At 41.8% G+C, this 23,566-nt stretch overlaps 1 protein-coding gene across 2 annotated transcripts in view; it reads right to left on the reverse strand.

Annotated features, from left to right (window-relative positions):
- ABCB11 (ATP binding cassette subfamily B member 11) overlaps nt 1–5,727 on the reverse strand; it is a 65,123-nt gene extending 59,396 nt beyond the window's left edge. For both annotated transcript variants that reach the window (XM_084797565.1, XM_084797564.1), the window contains exons 1-4: nt 5,622–5,727; nt 5,207–5,228; nt 3,362–3,416; nt 2,123–2,361 (exon numbers count right to left, since the gene is read on the reverse strand). In XM_084797565.1, the coding sequence (XP_084653691.1) occupies nt 2,123–2,361; nt 3,362–3,416; nt 5,207–5,228; nt 5,622–5,697 (392 nt within the window). In that variant the 5' untranslated portion in view covers nt 5,698–5,727. The remainder of the gene's footprint in view (nt 1–2,122; nt 2,362–3,361; nt 3,417–5,206; nt 5,229–5,621) is intronic.
- Between the last annotated feature and the right edge of the window lie 17,839 nt (nt 5,728–23,566).

The following is a 23,566-nucleotide window of genomic DNA, read 5'->3' on the forward strand; positions in this document are numbered from 1 at the left end:
TCTTATCCCACAGAAGATAAACAAGCAGTACTCATAACGCTGACTGCAATAACTCACAATAAAAGTATTTGACTTGTCAAAGGGTTCTTGGTAAAGGATTAACCTAAGAAAGGTATGCCCTAACCCATTTATCTTCCCATATGATTTTTTTAAAAGAGGAAGACAAATGACCATTTTTTTTAACACTTCATCTTTTTTTTTTTAAATTACACTTTACCAAGTGATCATTTAAATACTTATATCATGTGAATTCAGCTGAGGCCAATGTTCTTCTGAAAGCTCCAGTTGGCAACATTCATTGAATTCCAGGTATAAATCCTGTTAAGAATGAGCCAGTGAGTTGTAGTAGCTACAGGGAAATTTTTGCTTATCAGTGTCTGTGCTGTAAACACCAACGCTAGATTCACTCTTCAAATTCATCTAACAAATGTCCACCGGCAACTAAGATGCTGGAAATGTCTCAGAATTTGACCTCTCTAACTGTTCATTTAGTGGTTTAATGGTCCAGTATTACCAATGGCTGTGGCGATATCACTCTCAGAAAAGCAGTTCATTTCTGCCCTCCAACAGAAGTAAGGAGCTTTAAAGGGGCCATTGAAATCAGTCTCTTTATAGGAACTTCTGAGCCTCTCAGAAAAACATATCCTTGTAAGCTTAGAGAAACTTATACATTCAGATGCCAGCAAATTTATTTCCAACAAGTTGACTGGCTAATTTTTTTAAATTTACTTTTTAAAATGTGCATGTGCAGTATGTGCAAGTACATATGTTCATACGTGTGAATGTGTGTGAGGGAGGCTCAAATACATTTTCACCTTACTTTTGAGACAGGGTCTCTCACTGCTCCTGTGGCCACCAAGCTTTAGGGAACCCCCTTTCTCTTCCTGCCCCTTCCCTCAGCTCTGGGGTTAAAGATACAGACGCTGTAATTCTTGGGTGTTATGTAGGTGCTAGGGGTCTGAACTCAGGTCTTCACACTTGCATTGTAAGCACCGACCACTAAATAATCCCCTCGGCCTCTGCTTATTAATTTTTAAAGGATAATTCTATGTGTTACGTAGAATCTTGTGTATCTTCATCATCCAGCACTCACTAATTCATAACCAGTATTTTAATGAGTGATCATTGAATGAATGGCTGTCTGGCTGACTAGGCCAAAGTTTTGCAAAAATAAGGATGTGACTCATAGGATAGTGCATCCTTCCTTGATGCTACTACAAGTTCATCTTACTTAAATGACATTCAAAATGTTTTGATGGAAGGAATGCAAAGCCCTTGAAGTCGATGATATTATGGAAGAATTTTAATGACTTAGGCAAGACTGACAGTTTATATCAACCCTGTCAACAGTTCAAAAATTAACATGAAAAATGAGATTTATTTGAGGAAGCCATCCCAAGTGTCTTTCTAGGCAGGATGTGCCTTGCCCTTGACTCATGTACTGAGTGCATGGATTTATACATGCCAGTGACCATGTCCTGCATCTGAGGCAACACAAGGCAGGGGCAAAGTCCACACCACAACAGTGAGTCAGCCCACATATACTACAGACTCACTAATTGCATAGTGCTCGCTATGCACTTATACATGCTATGCTATCAGCGACAGCAGTGGCACAATGACTGAGCTGGTCCAGGTTCTGGCTATTTCTTCAGGGCCACCCCTTTGTCACAGTGGCATCATTCATGCCTCTACCGAAACTCAACTATTGGCTATATCTGTTGATTTCTAGTATGATTCCTAGAATGTAGCATGCTCATGAAACACATAAAGAGAGGACAAAGCCAAGGGGCAACGACAGTTAGTGGACAAGGAACTCTTGTCTAGGAAACTCAAGTGAAATTCAAGCATCTTCTTAGGGGCAACAAACATGGATAACGTCATGCTTGCTCCGGCTTATGGTGAACCAAGTGGCTAACTGCTGGTGTAGCATTTGATCAGCAATGCCTGTTCGTATTTTGAAACCTGGAAGAATGAAAATAACTACAAGGTTATGGAATTTCTATCAACATGGGTATGTTTGCTCTTCTGTTCTTTTCTATCAGATACCATTCCAACTCGGCCAATACTTCACATGTTTTGAATTACAATTTAAGTTACAACAGAAAGAAAAATAGCTCACCCACAGCGTGTTCCATTTGTCATATTCTGGTTGAAGGAGCTGTTGATCCACACAATGGTGTTATTTATGCACACTTTTCCTGGAATCTTGAGCTCTTGTCTTTCGGTGTCATATTCAACAAAAATATCTGTCATTATACCAAAAATAATAAGCATGCTTGGATATGTCATTCCATGGAGCATTGCACACACACTTCCCATAAGCATCAGCCAGATGTCGGTCGACGAAGAAAATCGAAACTTGAAAAACAAAGGGTTAAGCGATTATCTATGTGCGAAAAGCAGAGCATGGAGGCAGGGGGGTTATTAATTGCACTTAGATTCTGATAGATAGCACTCAACACCAGGTGCCTGGGGGAGCATCTTTGAGCCATTGTCTTCACAGTCATTATGTAAAAACACTTTCTATCAGTTATCGAAAACATCAGACCCTCACACTCCATCCAAAGCTTTGAATCTATTCTTCTCAAGTTAGGAACTGACTTTACTTCCTTGCAAGTCACCATCACAGATGTCATTATGGGGTAGACTTATAAGCATGCAACAATGCAATAAGTTGACTCTCAACTCAGAGAACCCATCCAGACAATGAGCAGATTTTCTTTTTTTTTTTTATTTATTTATTTATTTATTTATTTATTTATTTATTTTTACATATACATGTATATTATTCCTCATATGGAAACTCCTCTAACCTAAGCCAGCCAATGGTGGCCCACCCCTTTAATCCTAGCTCCGAGGAAGTAGAGGCAGGCAGATTGCAGAGGCAGGCAAATCTCTGAGTTTGAGGCCAGCCTGGTCTACAGACCTAGTTTCAAGACAGCCAAGGCTACAGAGAAACCCTGTTTTGAAAACCAAACCAAACAACAAAAAAGTTTCCATCCTTTACAAATGTGTGGTAGACACCTAGGCTATGGAATTTCTGAAGACATCTCATAAGGATGGTACACATAATCTATTGCTTTAGGGACTGCTCTGAAGATTTTTCTTACTAAAGTTACAGTTGTGAGTCCACTGATTGTATTCCAAGTGGTTATGCTGTTAGTGGACATGATTTGTGTATTTACTGCACACTGAGTTTCTAGTCACTGTCCATGTTACCACACAAGTAAAGCTCATGGCTGCATGACTGGTCGCTAGCGTTAAGTCCTGCCAGTATGACTAAAGAGTTGGCACTTCCTCTCGTATGAATAATTCACAATTGCAAAATCAACCAAATAAATCAGCACAGTTGTATTACCAGTTCGAAGAAGCCAACTTGAGTGGCTTCACTTTTCTTCTTCTCATCTTGTAACCTGAGGAGAAAAACGGGTATTTAAAGGTCGTGTTTCCAAAATGGATGAGAGCCTCTCCCTATGTGGTGCTTTTCTGAATCTCATTTCTTTAATAAGTATGAATTTCCCCCTCTGGCTGAGAAATTCTGGCCAAATCCAGTATTTGGTGTTCATGAACTCTCAACAACTGCACAGAGGCATGCCAGGCAACATTACAGCATGGATGGGGGAAAGGCTCACAAGGCCTCACACCTAGTTGGGGACCTATAGGCAGTAAATAGCAACTGAAGGGGGGAGGGGCGTTTGTGCTCCATTTCCTCAGGAATGAGACGCTTAGTAGACTGCCCATGCTCCAGTAGTCAGCCCTAGACCCATGTGAATATAAGCAACATTAAACAGACTCAATGGGATAATATATATATATATATATATATATTCATTCTATTTCTCATGAAACCAGTCACCTACCCATTTGTCTTTGCCAAATGTGCTCCCTCCCAAACTGTCCTTTCTTAGACACCCATGTGGACAGTGACTCTAACTTCAGACTCTCACTCCTGGTCTCCGGCGTCTTCTCAGCAGGGCCTTCTCTAGACAAGATTGTCATGCTTTCAGTAGCACCTACCCTGCCACACACCTTCCATCTTACATCTTCATTTCCAATTCACTCATTTTTGTTTTTAAGAAAAAAAGTTACACTCTCTCAGTAGCTACTGTGCACTATGTTTTCTAAATAAATGGGTTTTTTTTTTCTATCTCCTCATTAATATGCCCTCCTCAAGAGCCAAGGAGAAAATCTACTCCTAGTATTCTGCTAAAGGAACATAGCAATAAAAGACTCCTAATGGCATAGTGCTCTACCCATAGACCAGAGCAGCACTCGGCCCCGTCAGAGAAGCTGCTTGCTGCAGCAGACCCACCACTGGAAAACCTGCAAGGAGGAAGAGACTTGGAGCACCCCATCCCTAAATGAGATGTTGTCATCAAAGCCCTCCCCTCTGGGCTCCGGGATCTATGGAGAAGAGGAGCCAGAAGTGATGGGTGACTCCAGGGAGCACAACAGGACTGATACACATGTGGACTCACAGAGACTGTGCCAGCACACACAAGACCTGCACAGCTTCAAGCCACACAGGGTCCTAGCGCTGTGAGGAAGACGTGGACACAGGGTCTCAGCCTTAACCAAGAACTGTTGCAATTGATACCTGCTGGCAAAGGAAAAGTCTATTTTTTCCAATGGAATGTCACTGGGCATATCATTCACACCCTAGAGCAGGCCCGTGCCCAGGACTAGCTGACTAACGCAAAATTAATTCTATGATTATTTGTTTGCGGTGGGCTTTCTGATTCCTTTTATTTTGTTTTGACATTCTTTGTCATTTTTGTTTGTTTGTTTGTTTGTGAGGTTTTTTTGGTTTTTGTTTGTTTTGTTTTACAAAGATACTTGAGTGGGTAGGAAGATGGAGAGGGTGTGGTAGGAATTGGAGGGGGAAACATGATCAAAATAAATTGTATGAAAAAAATTAATGGAAAAAAAAGGCCTTCCTCACGGATCTCTATGAGTTCGAGGCCAGCCTGGTCTACAGAGTGAGCTGCAGAACAGCCAGGGCTATAAAGAGAAAGAAATCCTGTCTTGAAACAAACAAACAACCCTCCCCCCACCCCCCAAAAAAAAGAGAAAAGAAGAAAGCTTTATACGTACCATGCATGGTAGGTAATGTGTATGAAAATACTCTGCTCTATTTATATATTTTTTTTAAACCCTGAAATCATTCTAGAAAAGATGCTGTGCTGTTGAAATGGTCACTCACCTTGATTTCTTATCATTGTTATCTGTCAGGATGAAAACAATGTATGAAGAGGTCAATGTCAAAATGTAACACAGTCATAATCATTAGTCAATCAAGAGCATTTCTATGAAGTACTTTTATTCATAAAATAATTGCTGCTTCTCTCTGTCTCTTTTTTCTATCACCTGTCCCTCTTTCTCCCCCTTCCCTCCCTCCTGCTGTTTTGACTATATATTTGGATTTTTCTCCAGATCATAAAATATTTGTATTTTCTGAATATCAAAAGAAACTCCTCTGGTTGTACGTCAGGTGCCTGTCCTGTAATAGCTCCACGTGTTGTAGCTGATTTCTCTCTGCTTCTTGAAACCTTGGCTAGGTTTGTCTCACTTTAGTCTTTGCTTTGCACAAGACTCAAGGAAACTCAAAGGCCACGTACATGACGCATCCGGTTCAAAAGCATGATTCTCCTCTCCAAACTTCCTCACACTGCGAAGAATCACCGAGTCAGACATGGTACCTGCAACGGGCACTCAACAACCCTAGAAGATAAAGCAGTTGCTGCAATTATTGTATATTTTCCCTTGAACAAAAGTAGCCAAGTAAACATGTGACTTGGTTCAAGAAACAAGCTTCTGAAATCAGTCTCAAACAAAAGCAAATCTTTTTTTCCCCTGAGATAGAGCTTCTCTGTGTAGCCTTAGCCATCCTGGACTCACTTTGTAGTCCAGGCTGGCCTCAAACTCACAGCGATCTGCCTGCCTCTGCCTCCTGAGTGCTGGGATTACAGGCGGGCGCCACCACGCCCAGCCAAAAGCAAATCTCAACGATATTAGAATATTAGAAAATATTAGAAAAGATAAATGGAGAAGTGGATTAGAGTCATGATTTCACTCACTGTTACTCAGTTGACTTTTGCCAGCTTTTCAAAAGTTAACCTAGTTGAAAGTGAGTGAGTCCAGCAGGAACCGAGGAAGCAGAGAAGGCATGATTAAAACGTGAAGTTAGGACTGGTTTTAATCACAGCTCTCATTCTAAATATTCCCTGCTTCAAATACATCCCAATGATAGGCAATACTTTTAAAAAGGCAATCAGGCTCAAGACAATAAAAATGAACATGTCCATGAGCCACAAATGGAGATAAGAGAGCACATCAGTTGGTATTTCCACTATAGGTTCTAGATACAGACAGGGCGTGAGAGTTTATCTTCTGAAAGGACTAGAAGTTTCCCACACTAGGCCGGGGAGTAAAGGGCCCTCTCCATGTGAGGCCAGAGGCTATGATGGACCCTCTACACTGTTGAAAGCCTTCTGAGCACTTGCTGCCAATCATTGGCTGTGGAGTTATAGCTCACGATGAAAGGCAGATCTGTGAAGGTTATATAAGGAGATGGTGATGTATATATAGTATACATACATGCACATGCATATATTGCATATAACTATATCTACATGTTATGCAGATAAAAGAGTTGAAGGTAGACTTGTGAAAAGCTCTCAACCTCACCCAAATGGAATCACTTAGATGAAAATGACAGATACAATAATTGAAGAAGTGATTGCTAGCATAGCGGACTTTGTGTTGTGTCATGCGTGCCTTGAAGGCCTGGTCCCTTGTGCAGTGTTTAGTGATGGGGTGTTAGGGAAATGATTTGATAGTGAAGATTCTATTTTCATAAGTGGATTAACCCATTCCCAGATCCAGCATTTGAATATATTATTGGAAGCTGATGGCATATGGATGGTGAGCCACTGGGAGCCTGCCCTATCTCCTTCCTGTCTCTTTCTTCATTTCTTGGTCACTACAGGGTGAGAAGTTTCATCCTTCACTCATTCTCACCACCATGATATTCAGCCTTGCCTCAGGTCTCAAGTAATAGAGTTAGCCAAAGCCATGAGCCAAAGTTAACCTTTCTTCTTTTTAGGTTGTTTGTGGGAGGTATTTTGTTATAGCAACAACAACTATCAACCACTCCAAGAGCTGATCAGCATAAACAAACAAACAAAAAATCAGTCAATGGACAATTTATATAGAAAGAGCAGAACATCAAGAGTAACTACAACCTGTCCTCAAATCTATGAAATATATTACTCAGTGGAAGTAACAGACCAACAGATAGTTGTTATCAATAACTGGTGTTAGAAAATAAATAAACATCCTCAAAGTGCTGAGGAAAAATAACTTTTAACCTAATGATTTATATTGGGCCAAAAAAAATCACTTTGTCCATATCCTGACACTGAAAGCAAAGAGAATTTTCATTCACAAACCCAAGCAGCTATTACAGGATGTACCTTAGAAGAAAAGAGAATCCAGGAGGATCATGAAAAAGAACCAAGGATGAACACAAAAACTAACAAAATACTTCAGTATAGCCCATTGAGGCACAAAATGGCATTTAGCCTGTTATATTTCAAAGGGACAAGCTTTAAAACTATGAAACAGTAAGCTGAACTGTTCAATGTATATATAGATAGATGAAAAGTGCTAAGATCATCCTCATAAATGTCTAAGTCAATGTTCCAGTAATTGCAAAGAGATGAACATCTGATTCAAACTACCAGGATAAACCTGAAAATCATGCTCAGTGAACGAAGACAGTGGTGACACCCTCCCTCATATCTTATCTGGTTCCATTTGTGTATAGGAAATGTCCAGTATGGCCAACCAACAGAGACGGTAAGTGATGGTCCAAGCCTGGAACAATTGTAGAAGACAGATCAGAAAAAAGTAACTGGTAATGAAGATAAGGTTCCACTGGGAAATGAGGAAACTATTCAAGTATTGAATTGCAGGGGAGGTTGCATAATCTATCGATACACTAGAAACTGGGGTGTTGCACACTTCACGCAGATGAGCTACACACTATGTAAATTATACCTACTGTAGGCAGTTACCATGAACCCAAAACACTCAAGGTGAGAAATTGCACAGTAGAGACACAATGGAGACTGATGCTTAGCTTGCTTTCTCTTCTTCATGTAGTTTGAGACCCAGGACCATCAAGTGGTGCCCTCCCCACCCTTTAGAATGGATCTTCCCATCTCAGGTAACCCAATCAAAAAATTTCTTCACAGGCAATAAGCAGAGAATATTGAATCTAAATAATTCCTTCCTCACAGATAGGCTCAGGGGCTTATCTGATGGGTGACCCTGTGTCTTGTTGACAATGACTATCAATCACACTTGGCAGTTTTGTTAAGGCTTTATTTAGCACAAATGTATGGAATCTGCAAACAAGGGTGCATTTAAATTACATTTGCCATATTTATAAAAATTGACTATTTCACAATCTGTATTAGACCATGTCTCCACATAAGAAAGGTCCTGGAAAAGGCTTGCAGCAATCCTAGGGCATATCTCTGCTAGAATGTGGCAGAGATCCAGTTTCCAATGATAGACAGATTGGTTTGGCTGGTTCTCGAGAATGTGCCTCTCCCTGCAGAGGGTTTGTTTGTTTGGTTGGTTTTTTCCCCTTATCAAGTAGTAGACTTATCAAGAAGTAGACTCATTACCTCTGAATCCTTTCTCGGCTAATACCTTACCATGCTTAGTTAGCTCCTGAACTAACTATTTAATTCATTGCCAAAAGCTAAAGTCAGAATTTCTTAGTAATTTTCAATAATAATTTTTTTCTAACCAATACAACAGAATTCAGAATTGAAAACAAGATTTGATGCTATTTGGATTTTTTTTTTGGTCTGAATTTTTACATATTGAATAATTTTTGTCTCTCTCAATTCTCTCAGGAAAAGATTGAGAATTTTCAAAAATCTTTCAGAAAAATCAGTTTTCTGAGACATCAGAGAATCTAGCAGTTTATGTATATACATATATATGTATATATGTGTATATGTATATATATATATATGCCTCTGTTTAACTAGGGTGTGCTTCCTTTTGATAAAATATGGAATCTTATCAACTCGGAACCAACCATTGAAGGTTAGTCCCCTGATGATAACTGGTAGGCTCAGCATTGATTATTTTTTTCTCATATTAGAGCATCAGCATGCTCCTGTGGAAGACCCCTGATGAGCAGAAGGGTGGAGACCAGTATCTCATTGGATTGCTTGGGAGAACCTGGGACTTGATAACATTCAGAGAAGGGTCTGAATGAGGGGCCTTGCAGACACTCCGGATGAAGGAGACAGACACAGGGTCCTGAGAGCCATGCAGGTGCAGGCCTAAGATCCTGGGAGCACAAAGAGTCAACGTCCACCAGTTAGTCTTGTGCACCTCATGGTAGCCTAGGTGTGCAGTGGCTGGGTGGAAATACCAGGCTAGAGCAGCATACTGATGCACTGAATGTCTCTATGGGCCTGTTCCACACTAACAACTGACTGCTGGTATTGCAGGAAGGAAAGGAGGAGGCAGAGAGGAAGGGAAGGATGGATGGATGGAGGGAGGGAGGGAGGGAGGGAAGGGAAGGGAAATTGACTCTCAGAAGCTTGTTTCAAAATGAAGAATCCTACAATCCCACTGCAATAAGAGCAACCAATATATATATATTGGTTTATATATATAAAACAGTTTTATTGAAATATAGTTATTACACTCCTTCATGTTTTGTTTTGTTTTTTAATTGTCTTTGATTGTATCACTGAGCATCTCTGTCATAAATGGAATGTCCCTCCCTGTATTTACTCTCTGGCTCTTTACAGAAAAATCCTTCTGCACTGTGTGCCCTCCCATTCCAGTAGTACAAAATCCATTCAGAGCAGTGAGAAAATCCTCAATGATGTTATTTTTCAACTAAAATATTGCCTAGAGCGGGTGACAGATCAGTGAAACCCTGCCTGCCGGTGGGGTGGGTGTGATGACCCAAGGTGAGGGGAAGCTTGAGCGCTGGCTGGGGAAGGCTTTGGAATGGGCACATTCACCACGAATTTGTCCTGGAGAGAAATCCAAAGTAGACAAGGGAAGAAGGGAAGGGAGGGAGGGAGGAGAAGAGCACACGGAAGTCCCAGGCAAGAGCTCAGAATACCAGTGCGGCTGGGGGAGGGCAGGGCCTCTCTGGAGCAAGGATGGATCCCTTAGCTCCTTGTGACCTCTCACACTGGGGATTTGGGGCTTTATCTCAAGAACAATGGAAGCCAGTGAAGGGTTTCAGGCTCGAAAAGAATAAGTAATATTTTAAAGACTCTGATAAGGCTTGAGATTCTGTAAATTATTAGTTCCAACACAATCATGCTTTTACGATGCCTAATTTTAAAAGCCTTTCTGGTATTTTTTACTTTCGGTAATCTCTTTTTCAAGCTATCCACCCATTTTTGCCTTGCGCACACATTTTTTTTTTTCTGAGACAGCTGATGTACAAAATAGCATTGCTGTAAGTCAGTCCCCATGGCCTCCCTCAGTGTATATAATACCAAGAAATCAGCCACACATCCTTACATGTCTACCCGAGCACTGTACCCTTATCATATGACAACGATGAGCTTTTGGTAAATATGAAACACAACCACCGTAAACTGAGATTTTTTTAAAAAAGGAAAAAAGGAAAAAAACAAACAAACAAAAACCAGACTTGCAAAGCAGAGACTTGAAATGCTACAGGCAAATGCAGGTCACTTACCTACAGATGTGAATTTGAAGAAGCCAGGAGAAGCAAGAGACCCCACTGTGGAAAGTCAGGGTTGTACACCCCTTTCTAAGTTCAGCTTTCATCGTAATAAAGCATTGAACAGAAATCAGGCTTTTTCCAGAACACTATCTATTTGCTGACAGGTCAATGGCCTAAAGTCCAGATCTAGCCCAGTTCAGTGACATGAGAGGAAAGGTCAAACATACTCAAAGCAGTAACCCCAAACCCAGAGTGCACTGGGAGCCTTCCAGGGGTGTCAACAAGCTTTAGAAAAATGCTAGCTTACCTTAGAGCAAGGCCTAGTGACAGAGGGCCTGGAAAGTGACCCGATTCTTCTTTTGTAAGCCCTTGAGTTTAAAAAGTTACTTTTTAAAAAAATCTAAGAAGACAAAACTATTTCTTATCTTCTCTCTGGGATTTGAAGTGACCCATGTGATGGCCTGAGGTTGCAGGCCCTCAGCAATCTGGACTCAGGCCCAAAGTGTCATAGAGAATTGATAAAAATTCAATTGCCTCCTGGTTAGAACTCTCTGAGCACACAGATGACCCTTGAGCCTTGGTCCGATCAGTCAGTAGCCTCAGCTCTGCCCACCAGCTGAAGGGCTTTATACGCACTAGGAGCTGTCCAGGCCTTCCCTTCTGCCCTATTACTATTAATCTCCACCTATTTCAAAAGAAAATAAAAGCATTTTGTTTTTACTATTTTTCTTCATTCATTTGAATTACATTGTTCTATAAAAAGTAACGTAGCTGCTGGGTGTGGTGGCACATGCCTGTAATACTAGCACTCAGGGAGGCAGAGGCTGGTGAATCTCTGTAAGTTCAAGGCCAGTCTGATCTACAAATCGAGTCCAGGACAGCCAAGACCACACAGAAAAATCCTATCTCAGCTGGGTGGTGGTGCCTTTAATCCCAGCACTTGGGAAGCAGAGAAAGGTGAGTCTCTGTGAGTTGGAGGCCAGCCTGGTCTACAGAGTGAGTTCCAGGACAGCCAAGGCTACACTGAGAAACCCTGTCTAGAAAATCCAAAAAAAAAGAAACAAAAGCAAAACAAAACGAAAAAACAACAAAAAAAAAATAGCCATATGACTCAAAATACTAGTTTTGAATTTAGTTTTTATATTTCTCCCTCCCAAAGGGTGGTAGGATTGTTACTGAACATGGGGTCACAATTTGTGCTCCAAGTCAGCACTGACCACTTGTCTTCTATAAGCCAATAAAAATAGCTAAATTAGTAATGGATGGCAGGGGGAAAAAAAAGGAAATGTATTCAGCGTTTCACACTGGGAAAAGATACAGAGATACAGTGAATACTCAGCCTTTGGTTTAATGAGATCAAGGTTTAAATAGAGCACCAAAGAAATGCCCCCTAAGCAGTTCTGGTCCAGGTGTGGTCCTGCCCACCACTGGCTGGGCTTCCCTCCTGTAAGGTGGCCCAGCAAGTTGTTAGAACTGCATGAGACTGATCAGGATGGAAAGTAAATAAATAAGTTAATGAAGGAAAGGAAGAAGAAGAAGGAGGAGGAGGAGGAGGAAGAGGAAGAGGAAGAAGAAGAGGAAGAAGAAGAAGAAAAGGAGGAGAAAAGGAAGAGGAGGGAAAAGGAGGAGAAGGAGGAAGAGGGAGGAGGAAGAGGAGGAGGAGGAGAAGGAAGGGGAAGAACTGTGTGAAATCTCAAGAGACAAGTTTTCACTTTGGTTGGTATCTCTTCTCCCATATGAGATTCCTGGGGATATTTCTGTTGCTGTTGTTTTTTGCTTGTTTTTTTGTTTGTTTAGGGGAGGGGTGTTCTGTTTCACCAGTCTGATGATCACATTGAGAAACAAATAGCATCTCTTTAGAATATTTGTATTTCTTTCAGGCCAGATATAGGACCAGGAAAAAGGCTGAACTTGCAAGGCAGTTGTTTCTAAAAGCATTCCCACCACACCAGCAGCTGGGATTGAGCAAAAAGGCTGGATGTTGCAATACAGTGGCATGCATACTTACCTAAGGAGGTGAAGACAGGCCAAGAATGGCTTTCAGAGGCAGGCATGAGTTGTAGACCATCTGAGGCTAGAAAGTCAGCCAAGTGGAACAGAATAACAAAGCACGGCTCTAGGGGAAAGGCTTGCACCAACTACAAACTCCTTTGCTTGGTTATCACTCTACAGATCAATATGAATTGTAAAAACTCAGAACCAATCATCTAATAGAATGTAATTGGCTGTACTTTGGTAGCATAGGGTGTAACAGAAAGAAAAACAGCCAAAGTAGAGTTTCCTTGGGTGCCTTTGGTTTTCAAGCAAGTCATGTGGAAGGATATAGTTTCTGTGGTTTTGTTCATTACAGAAGGAAGCAAAAAAAAAAAAAAACTGGCTTCATATTTAGGTTCTTCCACTTACTTGCTTCTTGATTTAGTTACAGTAATGATACTTGCTACCTGCATCTCTCTCATATGAAGTCTGCCATCCTTTGCATGGGACGAAGTCAATAGTGGAGGAAGATTCTCCATATTCATGCAAGGACTGAGGATGACGAACCTGTCATCTTGAAGATGCGGCTCTCAAGGTCTCCTTGGACAGTGACATCGAACTGTCACACAGGGGAGGATAATATATGGAATATTTTAGGTGAACAGTTTCCATCAGCCAAACCTAGGAGTGCCATCCATTAGTTATATTCATATCCCATTCACAGGGACTCTGTCATATGACTATTTCGTACTGGAAGAAAAACTAGGTCTAACTAAATCCTAACTCTGTGCCTAGAAAGTCTGGATAAAAGCTAGCAACCTCAAGAAATGAGGTTTGAGTGCTCACTTCAACAGCACATATAATAAAATTGGAATGAAACAGAGAAGATTAGCATGGCCCCTGCACAAGGATGACACGCAAATTCGTGAAGCATTCCATCATTTTTTAGTTGGTTAGGGGATAAGATCTCTTTAGATCAAGATAAAGAAATTAAATTATTAGAGTTGAGATAGGTTAGATATTGGATTTCATTCAGAAATTTAGACCCAACAAGACAGGAAAGACGTTTACTTCAAGCTGGACAAAGACAAATAGCCAAACCACTATGAGTGTAACATTTATAGAACTCATGACTCTCACACGGTTCTCCCTGCTGTCTGTGTAATAAAATAAATGTATTTACAAAATAAAATAAAATGAAACAAACATTTAAATAAAAAAATGGAGTTTGAAATCATGAAGATTTTAGTTTATATAGTACTACTTATGTGGCTAAGGTCAATGACTCCATCTCAAGAAGTGTCAATTTCTTCATCTGTAAAAAGGGAGTGGGAATACCAGACTCCAGCTGGGACCTCACTGAGCTTTGCATTCTGGGTAGAGATTCTACAGCTGTAGTATGTTTGAATATGGAGGCAGAGACAGCTCTCTCTAAGTATGAGAGCTAAAAATCAGTTGGCCTGACTCCCAGGGTGCATGCTCCAAGGTTAGCAAGAGGGGAGCTGAGTCAGAGATTCACAAAGAAACAGAAGGGCAACCAGCTCAGTAAAACAAAACCCCACTCGGCTCCCTGGAAAGAGGAATGCAGTAGAAATCTCACCCAAAAGCTAAGCCAGGGGGCCAGGCCAAGAAGAGGCTAGCAGACCTACCCACGGCTCTACAAAGCTTCAAGTCTGAGTACAGATTTCGATGAACCATTCCTTCCTCTGGCCAGACAGGAATTCCCTTTTGTCACTCTCCATGACTCACACACCTGTGGCTAGGTGTTGACTGACAGAGAACTTACTGCTTAAAGCTAAGATAGTTTGAGAGCCTGGTACAAGGAATAATCAGGAAGAGCAGCTCTAACTCCAAGGTAGGAGAAAGCCAAGGGGGGACATCAAGACAAGTGCTGATCCGCCATTATGATGGACGGATCTGGGCCCAGGTGTCCTGCTCAAACTATGGCACCAGCCAAAGACATTACATGCAGTAAACTTCGAACCCCTACCCAGATCTACCCAATGGACAGGGCATTCTTCACAGTTGAGTGGAAAGTGGGGACTGACTTTCACACGAACTCTGGTGCCCCATATTTGACCATGTCCCCTGGATGGGGAGGCCTGGTGGCACTCAGAGAAAGGATAGCAGGCTACCAAAAAGAGACTCGATACCCTATGAGCATATACAGGGGGAGGAGGTCCCCCTCAGGAACAGTCATAGGGGAGGGGAGTAGGGGGAAAATGGGAGGGAGGGAGGAATGGGAAGATGCAAGGGATGGAATAACAATTGAGATGTAATATGAATAAATTAATAAACTATATTAAACAAATAAAAGAATAAAAGACAAGTGCTGAAGGCTGGACATCCACATCCCTAAAAGTGAAGGTGGCAGGGGGCTCAGTGCAGACAGCAAAAGAGTGTGCAAAAGAGCAACAACGGCACCCTGGGTGGCTAAGAGAAAACTAATAATTGAAAGTGAATCTGCAGTTTGGCAGTCCTGAGCCTGAGAGTGGGTAGCTTGCTTCTGCCTTCTCTTTACATGTGGAGGCACACCAGCTAGAAGAGTTGCCACTCCACGGTGTATGCACCGAGCAGTCTTCAGAAAGAGGGAGAATATGCCTGGGTGACAGACTTCAAGAGTAATCTCAGACCCTTAGGCAGAAGCCAAACCAAACTATTGAAAGATTAGTGAAGCTCTCAGGGCTCATCAGAGAAGCTTCTTTGTACGCGGTGCGTGGCTGCTAACTGGTCAAAGTACAGAGAAGACTGTGGAGTGCTTAGCCACAAATGGGACATCTCGCTGAGGGCTCAGGGACCACCATGGGAGAAGGGATGGGAGAATTGTAAGAAAGAAGCAAAGGTTGGGAAGGAGCAGGGAGAAGCAGTGTCTTCTGGGAATGCAAGGCTCACAGTAGCTGTGGTTGGCTGCATAGGACTTGTGCAAGGGCAACCAATCAACACTCTAGCCTGAAGGGATTGCCGAGCTCGCACACCTAACTGAGCAGCAATAGTCAGCTGACAGCTTCTGGGGAAACTGTTTGTGGTTTTGTTTTGTTTTGTTTTGTTTTGTTTTTTTGTTTGGTTTGGTTTTTTTTTTTTTAAAGGTTAACCCTAGTATGTCAACCATACTCCACTGGCTGGCCCTGATACACATCAGTGTTTAAACATCAGAAACTGGAGAAGAAGGCTTGTTTTTTAAAAAACAAGAACATAATTTCTTGGAAATTATGGGATATGTCTCAGAAGAGGCCAGGAAGATTTGTGGCAGTGAATATGATCAAAATACACTGTATGAAAGTCTTATAGAATTAATGAAGACCTTTTTTTTTTAAACTAAAAAAAAATTTATATGGAAGCACACACAAAAAAAACATGAATAGCCTAAGTCATGGTGAGGACAAAGAACCATGTTGAAGGCATCACAGTGCTCGATTTTAAATTACACTACAAGTTATAGTAACAATACCATCACACCGTCACAGTAGTGGCACAAAAACAGACACTAACAATGGGTTAGAATCAAGGGCCCATACAACTGTAACCACCTAATTTTTGACAAAAATGAGAAAAACCCATGTCAGAGAAAGGACACTTTCTTCAATGAGTAGTACTGGAAAGGTAGGTATTCGCCTGTAAATGAGTGAAGGCAGAATCAATTTAAACTGCATCAGTGATCTTAATGTGACCACAGCCTCTAATAAAGTTAGAAAGATCCAGAAAATATTTCAATATATAATACAGGCTAGGACTTTCCAAAACAGGCCCCGGTAGAACAAGCAACACTCGCAGGGAGTGGCAAATGGGATTGCCTGAAATCAAAGGGCAATGCAGTAAAGGAAACAGTCAGCAGGGTGAAGAGACCAGCTACAGAGCAGGAGAAAATCTTAGCTGGCATCTATAAAGAGCTTCAAAATTTAAACAGCAAAAGACCAATCATCAAGTCAATAAATGTGCAAGTGCATGAAACAGTTCTCAAAGAAGAAGTACAAATGGCCAAGGTGTTTTTAAAAAGCGACTCAACATCCTTAGCCATTACTGAAATGCGCAAACTGCATTGGGAATCTATCTCACCCCAATCAGAATGTCTACTGACAAAAAAAAGCAACTAACAGCAAAGGCCATCAAGGATGTGGAAAACCAGGGACCTGTGTACACTGCTGGTGCGAACAGAAACGGCAGCCACTGTAGAAATTAGTATGGAAGGGTTGCATAAAACTAAAAACGGAACAACTGTGGCACCCAGTTATACACTTGGAGAAATACTGGAAAGATCATAATGAGCATACCACAGAGACACCCACCTGCACATCCTATTTACTGCTGGGCGGTGCACAATAGTCATGTTAATAGTGCACCAGTCTAGATACCTGCCAACAGGTGAACCAATAAATATGACGTGGTGGGTATGAGTACAGAGAGAGCCAGATAGAAGGGTGTGTGTGGTGAACTTTAGTAAGCCATAAAGAACACACACACACACACACACACACACACACACACACACACACACATACACACACACACATACATACACACACACACATACATACACACATACACACACACATACACACACACACATACACACACACACACATACATACACACACACACACACACACACACACACACACATACACACACACATACATACACACACACACACACACACACACACACACACATACACACATACACACACACACACACACACACACACACACACACACACACACACACACACACACCCCTCTGATATGGAAATAGTAAGGGCACTATCAGGGAAGAGAAGGATCTAGAAGAGAGGGCAGTAGGGGAGACAAAATATCACATATTTCTCTCATTTTTCAAATCTAGGTTTAATTGTATATGTATTTGTAACATGAAAAAAAAGAGGGGGAACTATTTGGGAGAATGAAGAAGACAAGTTAGGTGGCAAAAGTGAGGAAAGTACAGAGATGTGTAGGTATGAAGATGTCATAATAAAACCATAACTTTTGAACCATTAATAAAAAAAAAATCAGCGAGTAGGCAGATGATGCACAGACATATCTGCATGAAAACACCCATAATAGAAAACACTAAAACAGGAATTAAGACGTTTTTAAATAAATTAAAAATCAATGAAATAAAAAAGTAGATGAAATATGTTGGTTCCCAGCTACTTGTCATCTTTAGGACGCACGTCTTGGACAAAACTTTTATTTTTATTTCCCTCTCTAATGAAGAAAAAGAACACAAAAATGTAGAGTTGATTCATTAGCAAACAGACAGATGTGGTGACAGACAGCGTGACCCCAGCACTTAGAAGGCAGGAACTTATTATAAGTTTGCGGCTAGCCTAAACTACATAGTGAGGCCCTGTCAAACAAACAACAGACAAAAGTGCTTTACTGTAATAGGTCTTGTTTTTCTTTCTCTTGCCCTGAAGCAACATCATAGAAAATATGAGGTAACATCAGAACTTTTACAAGAGCAAGGAATAAGTACAATAAATGAGAAAGTTGGGGAGAACTCTTCTAGAGAATAAAAGAAGTCATGGTGTTGAGGCATTACCACTGTCACATGGATTCTTTTGTCCTTAGAGGGGGACCAGGCTGCCTGATGTTTTGCATGATGGGGTTTTTGTTTCTTAGTCTTATGTAGAACACCTCCCTCTTGAAGTGATACATCAGTCTTGGAAAGGATCCTTTGCTGATGCTTGTTTCAGGTAAGCACAGGTCACAGAGATCCGGGCCAAATGGCTGTAAATTTGGTGTGGGTGGTGTCTACTAATTGTTAGCTTAGAGCAAGGTGGCTCCTACTTCACACGACGTACACTGGGTAACAGAGAACAGTTTTGCCAAATTAGTCAAATACATCCTTGAAAAACAACCCAATAGACTCCTGAACTCCATATCTAGCTTTCTTTAAGCTTTCCAACCACATAGACATGGGTTAAAAAAAATAAAATAAAATAAAAAATATATATATTTTAGCTTCTGAAAGTGAAAAGAAGATGGCACATTGTTTCTGTTGTTCTGTTCCAAATGGCTGCTCAGCGCCTCTCAATCCTTTCTTTAGTTAACGCTGAGTGACACCTTGAGAAACCAGGAGCCTTGGCCTGGGAAACACTGCTCATCTGTGTATTAGGCAGGGTTCTCTCGAGAAGCTAAACTGATAGGATGTATATACATAATAAAAGAAAGGGATTGATTAGACCAGCTTAAGGATGTGGTCTGGACCATAGTGGAAAGGCCAAGAAGCTGGTTTTTCAGTCCACAAGGCTGGATGTCTCTGCAGTCCTAACGCTAGATCCCTGGAAAATCACTGGTCCTCAACTGCCTCGTCTGTATTTCCCACAACTAAAAGCAACATGAAATCCCTTCATCAGGAACTGGGAAGGTGGGGTTCCCACTGTATCTCCCTGTAGCTCTCCTAACTGGCCTGTGCAGAAGACAGATGGATCCTGTAGAATGTGAGTTGACTATCACAAACTTAATCAAGTAATAACGCCACCTGCAACAGCTGTATCCTATGAGGAGTCCTTTCTTTAGCAGATTAACACATCTCCTGGTGCATGGGATGCAGCTATTGATCCAGCAAATGCCCTTTTCTTAGTGTCTGCCCATAAGGACCACTGGAGGTCATCTGTTTTCAGCTGTCAAAGGCAGCAGTGTGTGTTTACATTTTTCCCTGTGGGGTGTGTTAACCCTCCAGCTCTATGTTACAGCTCAGTTTGAAGGGCATCTTGATCAGCTGTCTCTTCCACAAAGCATCACACTGATTCACTATATTGATGACATTAAGCTGATTGGACCAAATGGTATTAAATGCTCTGGACGTGTTGGTAACGCATCAGAGGATGGGAAATAAACCTGATCAAACTTCCAAAGCCTTATGTATCTCAGTGAAATGTCTAGGAGTGCAGTGATGTGAGGTATGCAGACATATTCTTTCTCGGACGAAGGATGTGCTAGCCCCCTCCCACCACCAAGAAAAGGTACAACATTTAAGAGGCCTGTTTGGATTCTGGAGGCAGTAAGTTCCTCGCTGGGATGTGTTATTCTGGCCCATAGACCGAGTAATTCAGTAAAACCTCAGCTCTGGGTGGGGCTAGAACCAGGAGAAGGCTTCCCAACAGGACCAGGCTGCTGTGCAGAATGCTGGACCACTTGATCCAGGGGGCCTGATGGAGCTTTCGGTGCTTACGGTGCCAATGGCAAAGTAGACAGGGTTGCTAGCTGGAACTTTCCACAGGTTCCTGCCTTAGTTTGTTTCCTACTGCTCTGCTAAAGACCATGACCATAGGCAACTTGGGGAAAAGAAGCAGGCATTTTTTCCCATATACATTTATTTTATTACACATGCCTAAAGCAAACTACATACAGCAGAGAGAACCATGTGACAATCATGAGTTATATAAATGTTACATTCATAGTGCTTTGGCTACTTGCATTTGTCAGACTTGAAGTAAACGTCTTTCCTGTCTTGTTGGATCTAAATTTCTGAATGAAATTTAATACCTATCCTATCTCATCTCTATTAACTTAACTCCTTTATCTTGATCTAAAAAGATCTTATCCCCTACCTCACTAAACTTGATTGTAGACCTAAACTGTTTGTTCTTCAGTACCCCTCAGAGACTTGAGAAGGAATAAGACTTAAATTCCTGAGTGAACCAGCAGTGTAGTTTAGCAGCTTCCAAAGTGAACAAAATGACTGAGACAGTTTGCTGCCTGAACAGTCATCCAACACTCTCTACAACGTTGGAGCCTCATCTTCGTCCTTCTGGCCCAATGTCTCTGCCAGACTTATTCACAAGGCAGGAACTATTGAGGACTTGCTCACCCTGTCTTGGCGGAGTTCAGCCGTCAACTCTGCCTGTGTCTAAGCTGCCCGTTTTTAGGCAGAATTCTGTTTGTGGCAGGCACTTTTTAATCTTATAACTCTCAGGTCACAGTTCATCACTGAGAGAAGTCAGGCCAGGAACTCAAACAGGGCAGGAGCCTGGAGGCGGGAGCTGAGGCAGAGGCCATGGAGGGATGCTGCTTACTGTCTTGCTCCTCGTGGCTTGCCCAGCCTGCTTTCTATCAACCCAAAGGTGGCACTGCTCACAGTGAGCAATGTCCTCCCACATCAGTCATTAATCGAGAAATTGCCTGACAGGCTTGCCTACAACCCAAGATGACGGAGGCAATTCCCTAATTGACAGCCCCTTGTCCCAGATATGTCTTAGGTTTTTGTCAAGCTGGAAAAAAATCAGATGACAAGCAGTGAGCTGCTTAGACCTGGTTCACTAATGCACTACTTTTCCCGACCCCTTTACAGCCACATATTTGAGGAGCAGGTGTCATGGTTCACTTCTGTAACCCCAGCATTCTGGGAGTAAAGGCATGAGGAGCTTCAACTCAAGACCCTGTCCTGAAACCAAACCAAACCAAATCAGAAAAGGAGCTGGCTATGGAGACCCCAATCTTAAGCATCAATCCTCCAACTAAGATAGGGAAAAAATAAAATATCTGAAGCCAAACCCAACTGGTATCCACTCAGAGAGAACTGGTGAGGCGACACCTATAACTGTAGGACACCCTCTCTGAAGTGTCCTCGGACCCCACACGAGAGTTCACATAGCCTCACAGGATTCCTGATCAGCTATGGAGGGACCACTTCCTGTACTCTCAGGAGCTCACTTCAGCATGGTCCACGTTTACTTCCTTAAGTAATATGTGCTGAAGACAGACACCTTCCCCCTTCCCTTTCCTCCCCTCCTCCTCCTCTCCCTCTTCCTCCCACTGCCCTCATTCTTCACACCTATTGTATGTGGATATAGACATAAACGCACATGTCAAGCGCCAGCAAAACTCGTGATGCATTATATTCTGTTCCTCCCTCTCAAACCAGATCTCGAGGGCCTGGTTTTTCTGCTTCTGTGGCAAGGAGCACTTAACATACAACATTTACCGGAATCTACAGCCTAACCTCAAAGACAACTCACGCTTCCTATGCTCTAAGATAGTGCTATATTCATATCACTTTATTTAAATTCTCCATGCTAATGATTTGCCTTTCCAATTCACAAGAAAACTAAGACTCAGAGAGTCAAGTCATTGACTTTGTCCAAAGATACCACGTGTAAGTTTCATTTGACTCCAAGTCTATTGTATATGAAATTCACACCCTGTCCACAAAGCCAAACTGCTCCTTAGAGACTTTTACGATTCCTTTAGTTCACCTTGCCTGAAACCCACTATTGGATTATTAATTCCTTTCTACTAACAGTCTTCCAGCTTTATATAATGTTAAGGCAAGCATGCATTCAGGGGAAGTTGGCTCTTCCAGGACAAGGCCCAGGTCCAGCTGTACCAGACATGGTCACTATAACACTCTTCTGCTTTTGATGGGTTAAAGTCAGAATTGTGACCCAATGTTGTTCAGTGTAAAAGATATTTACTGCTATCTGGAAGTGTTACAGCTCTGAGGGGAAAGGCAGCTTGGCAGTCAGGAGCCAAGGAATACCACAAAGTCACATCACACAATAAACACCACACAAGAGATTTATTGGGAAAGACACGGGTGGCTGCCTGGACTAGGCGACCTTCCTCACCAGCAGGGAACCAAGCAGGAGGCAGGCTTTATATGGGATTTCTTGGGTGCAGGGGACAAAGTTTTCAAAGGTGGATAACTTCCAGGGTGGGGATTGGTGGGATTCAAGCCAAACTCAAGAATAGGTGGAGTTTGGTAGGTTTTCAAACCCAGAAGTGGACTCAGACCTTTTTCCCTACAATATCCCTCAAGAGTTTTAACAGGAGAAATTATTTTGTACTTGGGTTGTTTTTGTTTTGTTTTGGTTTGGTTTGGTTTGGTTTCCTGTTTTCAATGTGTCTGAGAGGCTGCAGTAGCCACCTGGAGGCCATGGTGTGATACACTAATGACAAAGACTCTCACACTGAGGATGGCGGGGTGGTGGGGTAGAAACACCCAGAACCTGATGATAGGATTAAGTCACTAAACCAGCTGTGGACCCAACTATGGTCAGGTATCATGTTGTGGGAAATAACTGCCTTTGTCACGTAAGCCATTATCATGATATACCTTTATTTGCAGCTGCATATATGCTAACTGATACTGCTTACATTCCCAGAGAATTTCAGAAGTTACATTTGGTACTTTGTAGAGGCTTAGGTATATTTGTAAACACCCACACCTCACCTGGAGACAGGAGCTGAGGCAGAGGCCATGGAGGGATGCTGCTTACTGTCTGCACACACATTGAGAGAAAACAGTCCATCTTGAAGGAAAGCTCATTAAGACCTAAGACTTTTTTTTCCCCTCCAAGACAGGGTTTCTCTGTGTAGCCTTGGCTGTCCTGAACTCACTTTGTAGATGAGGCAGGCTTCAAACTCATAGTGATTCACCTGCCTCTGCCTCCCTCAGTGCTGGGATTGAAGGCGTACACCACCACACCTGGCTCACAAATCATACTTAAGGAAGTTAAAACATTTCATCCTTGATGCTCATCATCCTTTTTGAGGTAGGCTGGGTGTTGCCAGGAGTTAACCTGTCTCATTGTCAATGAATCTTTAAAATAATAAAAAAAAAACATTTTAAAATGCCATATTATGTATGTCTCAGAGATTTTTGAAGATCTTATCTAACTGTTTTACTTTATCTCTCTATAGAATCATATCTATATGTTGTACCTAAGATGTATATTCTTGTGATAAAAATAGACTAGTGATTGATATTACTATGATCTCATACCTTATGAAGATGGTTTCAAATGTGGCAAACAAGCCACTGGGGAAAATGTCCTTATTTCTACTACAGACATAATTCTGCCTAAAAAAGGGCAAGCTTGGGTGCAGGCAGAGTTGACGG

Source organism: Acomys minous, assembly GCF_964271855.1.
Source record: "Acomys minous genome assembly, chromosome: 10".
Lineage (NCBI taxonomy): Eukaryota > Metazoa > Chordata > Mammalia > Rodentia > Muridae > Acomys > Acomys minous.